General features: G+C 36.8%; 1 protein-coding gene across 2 annotated transcripts in view; it reads left to right on the forward strand.

Annotated features, from left to right (window-relative positions):
- Positions 1 to 10,340, forward strand: part of LOC121375818 (FGGY carbohydrate kinase domain-containing protein-like) — a 37,501-nt gene extending 27,161 nt beyond the window's left edge. For both annotated transcript variants that reach the window (XM_041503475.1, XM_041503476.1), the window contains 5 exons: positions 444 to 518; positions 2,127 to 2,247; positions 2,852 to 2,946; positions 3,330 to 3,391; positions 9,480 to 10,340. In XM_041503475.1, coding sequence (XP_041359409.1) covers positions 444 to 518; positions 2,127 to 2,247; positions 2,852 to 2,946; positions 3,330 to 3,391; positions 9,480 to 9,561 — 435 coding nt within the window. In that variant the 3' untranslated portion in view covers positions 9,562 to 10,340. The remainder of the gene's footprint in view (positions 1 to 443; positions 519 to 2,126; positions 2,248 to 2,851; positions 2,947 to 3,329; positions 3,392 to 9,479) is intronic.
- The last annotated feature ends 66 nt before the right edge of the window (positions 10,341 to 10,406 follow it).

Below are 10,406 nucleotides of genomic sequence, written 5' to 3' on the forward strand. Positions count from 1 at the left end.
CATTGTTCACAGAATTTATATTGACATTAATATTATATTGAACTGAAATGAATGCAAAAGTGATTTATGATGTGCAACCGTAACAGCTTAACACAGAATTGACTGTTTGAACAGGTTTGACCTCACTCTATATTTTCAGGTGTGTGGATTGAACACAGCTTAACACAGAGTTGACTGTTTGAACAGGTTTGACCTCACTCTATATTTTCAGGTGTGTGGATTGAACACAGCTTAACATAGAGTTGACTGTTTGAACAGGTTTGACCTAACTCTATATTTTCGTGTGTGTGGATTGAACACAGCTTAACACAGAGATGACTGTTTGAACAGGTTTGACCTCACTCTATATTTTCAGGTGTGTGGATTGAACACAGCTTAACACAGAGTTGACTGTTTGAACAGGTTTGACCATTTCAGTGTTTGAGCTAACTCTATATTTTCAGGTGTGTGGATTGACTCTGCTCGCTAGTGTTGAAAGTCTGGCCTTGCTGTATCTTGCTACAGTGCAAGCACTGGCAGTAAGTGTTCATCATTCAAATATATTGTCAAAAATCTTCTCTTTTTTCTCTTTGTTTTTTTAATTACTCCAGTCATTTACAGGGGATGATTTCTGGAGTTGAAACCCCCTCTGCTCAAACAAATAAAAAAATATATATATATTTTCATGGGGAGCATGAATTCACCCAACCCCATAACCTCTGCTTTCCAGTCTCGACCCCCGGCTAAAATTATTATGGTTGATTTTAAAAAAAGTAAGTTTTCATAAGATGTTAGGGCTGTTCAAGAAGTGGAGGGCAGAATACACTATAATATTATTATTTTATGAGGGGTCTGCTGCATATTTTTATTTATTTTATTTTATTTTGTGAGTAAAATTAATATTTTCCGCCATTTTTCTTTAAATGGTTAAAAAACAAATAGTTTCTTCTTTGTGGCATGTTCTTAAAATGAATGAGGGTGGGACATAGCCCAGTGGTACAGCGTTCACTTGATGCGCGGTCGGTGTGGGATCGATCCTCGTCGGTGGGCCCATTGGGCTATTTCTATGTGCACCACGACTGGTATATCAAAGGCCATGGTATGTACTACCCTGTCTGTGGGATGGTGCATATAAAAGATCCCTTGCTGCTAATCGAAAAGAGTAGCCCATGAAGTGGCAACAGCGGGTTTTCTCTCTCAATATCTGTGTGATCCTAAGCCATATGTCTGACGCCATATAACCGTAAATACAATGTGTTGAGTGTGTCGTTAATAAAACAGTTCTTCTTTTTTTTCTTTTTTTTTAAATGAATGATTTAAAAAACAATTTAGAGTGAACAAAATGTCAAGTGTCATTACAAGCCAACATGTAGCAAATCCTAGCTCAACACACATTTCGGTAGTTTTCATAAATGAAATAACAAAACAAACCTCAGTGTGCAAGATGTTTGCATGTATAACAGGTCAAAATGTAGAGAAACAATGTTTAGAAGTCGTCTTTTATCAAAACTTGCTCAAATAATATGACACTTGCAAAGAATTACCACAAAATCTGCTGGCCCTTAATTAATTTGGGGGAGGGATTTAGCCCAATCAGCAGGATCAAACCACCTTGGTGGATCCATTTAACTGATTTGGGTTTTTCAACTAGTGCACCACAACTGGTCAAAGGCTGTGGTATGTGCTTTCCTGTCCATGGGAAAGTGCATATAAAAGATACCATGCTGCATTGAGAAAAATGTAGCGGGTTTTCTCTCATGACTACGAGTCAGAAATACTAAATGTTTGACATCCAATAGCCGATGATTAATTAATCAATGTGCTCTAGTGGTGTTGTTAAACAAAACAAACTTTAACTTTAATTAATTTGCCTCACATGTGTGACTTGTGGATTAAAAATTAGCACATATCATTTTGTTTCACCTTATCCATGTTCTCATTTTAGTGGGCATAACAGTCATAACAAATGAAATGATAAATAGAATGTCAGTTAATTTTACCCATCCTAACCAGTGTCCCACGATTGCAATATCAAAGTCTGTGGTATGTGCTATCCAGTCTGTAGGAAAGTGCATATAAAACATCTCTTGCTACTAATGGGAGAAGTGTAGTGGTGTCGTTAAACAAAACAATCTTTTACCTTGCAGTATGGAACTCGTCACATTCTGGACAAGATGAATGACAGTGGACACAAAATATCGGCAGTGTACATCTGTGGAGGACTTAGAAAAAATGAGCTTTTTGTTAAAACAAATGCTGATGTGATTGGTGAGACAGTCCTCTTTTCCTTTCCTTTAGACAGTCCTCTTTTCCTTTCCTTTAGACAGTCCTCTTTCCCTTTCCTTTAGCCAGCCCTTCTTTCCTTTAGACAGTCCTCTTTTCTTTCTCTTTCCTTTAGACAGTCCTCTTTTCTTTTCCTTTAGACAGTCCTTCTTTCCTTTAGCCAGCTCTTCTTTCCTTTAGACAGTCCTCTTTTCTTTCTCTTTCCTTTAGACAGTCCTCTTTTCTTTTCCTTTAGACAGCTCTTCTTTCCTTTAGACAGTCCTCTTTTCTTTTCCTTTCCTTTAGACAGTCCTCTTTTCCTTCCTTTAGATAGTCCTTCTTTCCTTTAGACAGTCCTCTTTTCTTTTCCTTCCTTTAGATAGTCCTTCTTTCCTTTAGACAGTCCTCTTTTCTTTTCCTTCCTTTAGATAGTCCTTCTTTCCTTTAGACAGTCCTCTTTTCTTTTCCTTCCTTTAGATAGTCCTTCTTTCCTTTAGACAGTCCTCTTTTCCTTTCCTTTGCATGCAATTTTAGTTTTTTCAATAACGATGGTGTGACATCAGTGGTGTTTACTTGTTGTGCATTTATTTTTCACTATCCATGTTTGCAGGTCTACCAATCATATTACCCGATACATCAGAGACAGTGTTACTAGGGTCAGCCATTCTAGGAGCTTGTGCTTCCCACACTTTTGCCAGCACTGAGGTACATCATTTAGGACAATTAAAAACAAAATGATATGGTATGAATGTTCTTAAGGGTTTTTCCTGTCCCAACCAGGGCCCCATGACTGGTATACATATTAAAGGTTGTTTCATGTGCTGTTCTGTCTGTGGGAAAGTGCATATAAAAGATCCCTTGAAGCTAATGAAAAACATAAGAAGTTTCCACTGAAGACTATATTTCAGAATTACCAAATGTTTGACATCCAATAACAAATTATTGATAAATCAGTTTGCTCTAGTAGTGTCCTTAAAGATGGGGTCATTCCCCCTTTCTTGCTTCGTTCTAGCCATATCCCTCTTTAACTGCATTGTTCCAAGATTTTTTTTTAAATGAAACTGTTTTATAAATTGTATTAATTGCAGGAAGCCTTGAAACAGATGGGAGGTCAAGGAACTGCTATAAGTCCAAATGACTATGTCAAAAGGTAATTCCATTCATTAAAAGGATTATCCTTAGTTTGTAGCCATTTTAGAAGATTTTAAGACTACAATTCGTCATGTGAGAGCCAGAAGGACGTAAGTGCATCAAAATTCATTTTTAAAAAGCCGAGATAATGCAGGAAAACTGTTTTTCTTGATCAGTAGTTAAGATGTCGAATTTGTTTTAATGATAATGAAAGCTGAACATATTTATGATTTCTTTGTATATTTGCGGTATTTATAGTATATTAGGTGTTTTAGTTATTTGCTTAAATAGTTGTAGTTAAGACAATTATTCATGAGTAAATTAAATGCGTCATTTACGACCAACAGTATATCAAGTATATTTAAATATTTATTCTGAAAGAACAATCACTTTTAAAACATTTCAGTTTTGCAAATCACATTTATTTTTAAAAAGGAGAAAGCTTGTAAAAAGAAAATATTTAGAAGCAAACATTCAAATATTACGTGAAAAAAGTTATTTTACTTTTGTTCATAATAATATGATAAATAAAATCACCAATTGAACAAAATAATAATGTGAAAAAAAGTACTTTGACTTGTGAAATCCTTGTTTTCTTTGACCCACCCCTGATTTTGTGTGACCTTATCTGGTGCAGGGTTTCTGCCAGAGGGTAAAATAGGTATGGTACCATACCGAAATATTTTTGTAGAACGTAACCCATTTTCTTTCGGAGGGAGGACCCCCCATATCTCTGTTGACTGTGGTTGCATTCAGTTCCATAGAGCCAAAAATTTCTATCTGGCAGAAACACTGCGGTGGTAGTGCTCCATGTTCGTTGTTTGATGATAGGACATCAGAATCAGACGACTTGTCCATACAAAACCTTTTTTTCTTGGTAAGTATTCGTTCCTGATTAGTCATCAGAAAAGCTGATGTCATGTTGTGTGCAGTGTTCTTTCCGCGTTCCTTGCGCCATGGTATCCTTTAATGAAGAAACTATGTTTAGTAGCTTATTAGTTTGGGATATACCGGGTTCAAGTGAAGCTCATTCAAAGGATATAGGCTTTACATTGCCAATGAGGGTGTGTACTGAATATCAGATCCAGAAGCAGTGAACACTATACCATGTTCACCTATTGAGTATACAGGATTCTCTCCAGGTTATACTGAGTGAACAGCAAACCCTATAGCTTCTGCTGTGCATTGAGTGTACTCTCCGGGTTCATTTGTGTGTTCAGTGCACACTACTGGTTTTGTTGTATATTTGGTGATCTCTCCGGATTCCATTGTGTGTCCAGTGATCTCTCCAGGTTATAATGTGTGTTCAGTGATATCTCCAGACTATGTTATGTGCAGTGTTCTCTCCGTGTTTTGTCGAGTGTTAAGTGATCAATTCTCCGGTTTCTGTTGTGTGTGCTAAATTATTTTCTGCATCTGTTGTGATTGATATGTCATGTTCAAGTTCTCTTATGTGTGCTATGTCACGATCATGGTATGTTGTATGTGTGTTCTGTCATGTTCTTTAGGTTATGTTGTGTGTACTATGTCACGTTCAGGTTCTGTTGTGTGTGCCACGTCATGTTCAGGTTTTGTTGTGAGTTCTCTATTATGTTCAGGTTATGTGGTGAGTTCTCTATTATGTTCAGGTTCTGTTGTGAGTGCTATGTCATGTTCAGGTTCTGTCGCAAGTGATTGGATAAAGGCTGTGGTATGTGCTGTCCTGTCTGTGGGGAATTGCATATAAAAGATATGTTGCTGCATTAGGAAAAATGTAGCGGGTTTCCTTTGATGACTATAAGTCATAATTACCAAATGTTTGACATCCATTAACCGATGATTAATTAATCAATGTGCTCTAGTGGTGTTGTTAAACAAAACAAACAAATGAAATGTCGCAAGTGCTATGTCATGTTCATTTTCTATGGTGATTATTTTCTCATGTTCAGCTTTTTGCTGTTATATTCAGGTCTTGTCACTGATGTGCCAAGTATGTTGTGTATGCTATATATCATGTTCAGGTCCTGCTGTGTGAGCTATGTTATGTTCATGTTCTGTTGTGTGTTCTTTGTCATGTTCAGCTTCTGTTGTGAATGCCTATGTTGTGCTAATGTTTTGATGTGTGTGTTGTGTCATGTTCACATTCACCATTCTGTTGTTTAGCTTAGCTTAGTAACTGGTTTAACGTGTCCATATACCACTAGGGTTTCAAACACACCTATCCAGAGTCCGGCCTCCGATAGGATCAGGGGTCTGACTCAGGACAGGGATATTCTGTTGCAAATATTTGTTAACTGTAAAGTTAATCAAAGTTCATAGATCTTGCTATTGTTTATGTTGAGGCCACATTCACTTTATTCGCCTTTTAACCTTACATCTGATAACACTGTCTTTTGTTACTGGACTTTGTCCTGGATAACTTACAATGACGTTTGTATGTGCAATATTGTTAATCCATAATGCCTACATTAGGGCAATCCTGTAGATCTTCAAAGGCAGCTGAAAGGCGGAACTTGATCACCGTAACATATAATTAAATACATGTACATCCCAAATCAGTGTGATTATGCCACATACAACATTATTATGAATTAAAATTGTATCTACAGATACAAATTACATGTTGGAAACTTTGCTTCAATTAAAAACAGATATTTGTTTTTCAAAAAAATTCACCAAAACATGTTTATTATTATAATTATGGTGCACATAAAATAGCAAACCATACAAACGTTAATGTTACTGCAATTCCTATTTATATATATATAGACACCATTCTTGTCTAATGGTTCGTTGCGTGCAGTACCAAATGTTTTTCTTAAACAGACCAGGCTCTCACAATGACAAAAGTCATATTATTTTTAGGATTCAAGCTCATACAAATATTGACATAATGTATGCTCTATTGTACTTCGCATTTGTAATTTCTATCACAGACCGATAACAAAGAATACATATGTGTCGTATTTGGCACATGCAACCTATGTCAGACATAATTATATAATGAACTGTATTTAAAAAGGGTGTATCTACCACACACGACCAGTCATGTTCACATAATGGACAGCAAGCAAATCGGAGGAAAGACGTATGTGTCAGTTACATCTATTTTCGTGCAAATTGGTATCTGTGATTCACTTACGACCATTTAAATCCTTCTGTATAAGCTACTGTCACACCATGCCGGAAAGCATTAATGGACGTCCGACAGAGCGAAAGAAAATTATCCGGTGGTGAAAGTTGTCTCCATTGCTGCTCAAGGCCCTTCAAATGGAAGAACACCCGATATTTAGCGGATAAAACACACAATGACCGCACAAACACCGGACAAGTACAGGACAATTACCGGCCACTATAACAGACATTACCGTATGAGCAACGGACAAGATCCGGTCAAAACGAAAGCGGAACGCATGAGAAACTGACAAAATGTTCTTCAAACGTATTTGTACAGGTCATGTGACGGACAAAACGGGTATAAATAGTCCGGTGAATTGAACACAGGGCGCACATATCATCAGGCTCCAGTTGGCTCATCAAACATCTCAGGGGGCATCCTCATGAAGGTGACAAATGCATTCTGGTCTTCTCTCCGCAGCTCCATCATGAGTTGGTCATAAAGACCAAACTGTCGCCGCCTCTCAGGGCCCAGCCATGCCCTAGACCACCATCTCCGCTGCCCCCTTCTCCTCCTTCTGTTCTCTACATGGGCATAGATGTTGAGATTGGCATCTAGCAGGTCAATCTGTGCCTGGATCAGGGCCACTTTATACTGCAGGTGGAGTCTCACATGACACTCCATCATGAAGGTCCTCATGGTCCCAGAAGGTCTTGAGGGGGTGAGACAGGGAAGCCATATTATATACCCCGGAGGATGTACATCGATGTCCGTTTCGAACCTGGTGAAGACCCGTTACATGTATGGTACTTATACTGTACTTTTCCTGAAGTCATCAGTTTTGTCCTGTCGACCCCGTTACACATCCGTTATTCATCAGTTCCCATGCGTTCCTTAGCAGGTAATCGTCCGCTGAACATGCGGTACACCTCCGGTTCATCTGACACGTCAGGTAGTAGTCCGGCCGTGAGTCACGTCCACCGGACATCAACGAATGCGAACTGACAAGTACAGGATGAGGAACACACGAGTTCCGAACAAAACGCATGCCCAGCGCACAACAACCGTACAACCGGCGGATGCCTTTGTCCGGTGGAGTCTGTGGAGTCTGTTCCGCCGGGTTTGAACGGACCTCGCCGGATATTGCCTGACAAGGAACGCATTCGCCGAACGACAAACAGACAGGAAACGCATGTGAACGGAGAAGAACGGATTGAAAATTTTGCTCACCGTCGGACATCCGTTAACGCTATCCTGCAAGGTGTGACAGTAGCTTTAGTGATGCAATTAGGGACACAGCTACGATTTTTTGTGACAATATGTAATCGGGGATGGCGATTCCGAATATGCAAAAAACGCGTTTTAGGTCGTATCTGCCACTTGCGACCTTTAAGCTCTCACGCGACAAATTTATTTACATTTTTTGCTTAAAATATGAATACAGATCTCAATAATCAGTGCATTTTTGGACATCGTAATATTTTATTTTAATCAACAGTCAAATGAAATTTAAAATAATTCACCCAAAAGTCATTCCAGATGTATTTATCTGTATGTTTTACATTTAAAACATGTAATGAAATGATAGTTTTGAAATACAGGGAAAAGCAGTGTTTATTTTGGGGGGAGGGGGAACAAGTCTTGCAAGGCTGAAAACTCCAAATAGTCCATATAAAAAATAAAACCTTTTTTTTTTTAAACTATTGTGAAAAGTAGATAATTAAAATGCTATCAAATCAAAGCTCTTCAAACTCATTATGCTCAGTGTGTTGTGGATGGTGTTTTCTTGCTTTTCTTTTTTTTGGAGAGGGGGCAAAAAGTATAACAGACGTCAGTGATGTTATGTACAACATTCTCAAATGTCAATCAATAGCTCATATAAGGCAACACTACTTCTAAAAGGCTTCTTTTTTTTCTTTTTTTTTAAATGTTTCAAAATGTATGATCACTAGTTAACATAGCAAATTGGGGAACATGCCAAGTAGAAATACAGCAGAGATCTTTCTTTCAAGCTAAATACTTGCAGTTATCATTGCATGTTGTTGATTTGTTTTTGTGAAAACATGAAATGAAATAGTCACATTTGATGTGGCATATTATTCAAATAGGGAGTTTTGAAAAAGTATGTTTGGTGTTCAAGATGGCCACCAGGTTTAAAGTTGGAAGTTCATGAGAAGAATGCTTTTAACATTAAAATAACAAATGAACTTTTTAAAATGTGTATTTAAATCACAAGTTCCAGTTTCTTGCATGTGTAAATTAGATTAATCTGTAATATTTCAATATCAATTTAAATATTATTTTGACACATATGGTTAAGGACCACACAGATATTGAGAGAGGAAACCCACTGTCGCCACTTCATGAGCTACTCTTTTCAATTATTTTTTAAAATTTCAACATCATTTTACAAAAAATTTAAATATTATTTTGACACATATGGTTAAGGACCACACAGATATTGAGAGAGGAAACTCACCGTCGCCACTTCATAAGCTACTCTTTTCAATTAGCAGCAAGGCACCATCCCACAGACAGGGTAGTACATATCACGGCCTGTGATATGCCAGTCGTGGTGCACTGGCTGGAACGAGAAATAGTCCAATGGGACCATTGATGGGGATTGATCACAGACCGACCGTGCATCAAGCGAGCACTTTACCACTGGGCTACGTCCCACCCTATGGTTTATACTCTACATGCATATTATCAAGAGGTTTAGCAATTTGTTATTCAATGTGCTCTAGAGGTGTCATTAAAACAAATTGTAACTTTAGTCATTTGGAACACTTCATCAGTACTGAACTCCTTTGAAAATCCACCTCCCAATAATCTGTTATTGTTAGTGCATATGTGAGGCTACTATAAAATGCTAAAAAAAAATCCATATCCTTTTCACAACTCAGATTTGACTGGTGCATTTTCAATGAAGTTAAGTACATAAGTGTAACACACTGCATAAACTAGATGTTTATCTTTAAATTACTAGCAATTTGTTTTTTTTCTTCAGATTTCATGACAAGAAATATAAAGTGTTTCTGAAGATGCTGGAACATCAAAAAGAATATCAGACTATCATGGCCTCCACCTAGTGACCAGGGGCACATCCAGGATTTTTCCTGGGACAGGGTACATCCGAAAATGGGCCATCAGTATTTGACAATCTATTAATAAATGATAGAAATTGAATAATTAAGGCATTGACAATCCCCAGAAGGGTCAAAATCCACACAACCACTGCTGGTAGTAGTTCCATTGCAATACTTTGTTAATCCATACAATTATTATTTTCTATTTTTTTAAAATCTATTTTACTTATGCAAATCTTATTAAATGTCCAAATGATTATTTAATGCATGTTGAGCATTTGCAATGAATGATAAAGGTGGTAAATGTTTTTTCTATTTGTAATTTTAATTATATGTAATTATGAATAATTATTTTTTATAAAAATATATTGTAAAATTTATATTTAAAAACCTGTTATTTACATCAGTACCGCGGTACTGGTTTCTTAAAAGTAATTTTTTGTATATATTTAATACATTTAGTTTTAGGTACTATTGAGATCTCATATTGACCAAGTGTGCTTTAATATACTACAGGAATGCGATATTAATTTTAAATCAAAACTGAACTGTAATATTATGCTCAAATGAAGGTAAATTTTTTTAGATCAAATTAAATGTTTGTGAAAATTATTTTATACTTAAGAGCTGGAAAATCACATCCCTATTTTCATAGAGCACTGGATGTAAAATTTCAGATATTGTGGATTTCAGCTCAATATCTTGATGTATTGCATATAAATACTATATAAGTTCAAGGCATTAAGGAAAAAAAATAATAAAAAGTCCAAAATACTATCTTGGATATTTCATTTCAACTTATTTTTTGTCCCCTGTCCAGGACAGTGTGTTAGTTGTTAGCGAGAGAA

The sequence above is a fragment of the Gigantopelta aegis genome, chromosome 6, assembly GCF_016097555.1.
Source record: "Gigantopelta aegis isolate Gae_Host chromosome 6, Gae_host_genome, whole genome shotgun sequence".
NCBI lineage: Eukaryota > Metazoa > Mollusca > Gastropoda > Neomphalida > Peltospiridae > Gigantopelta > Gigantopelta aegis.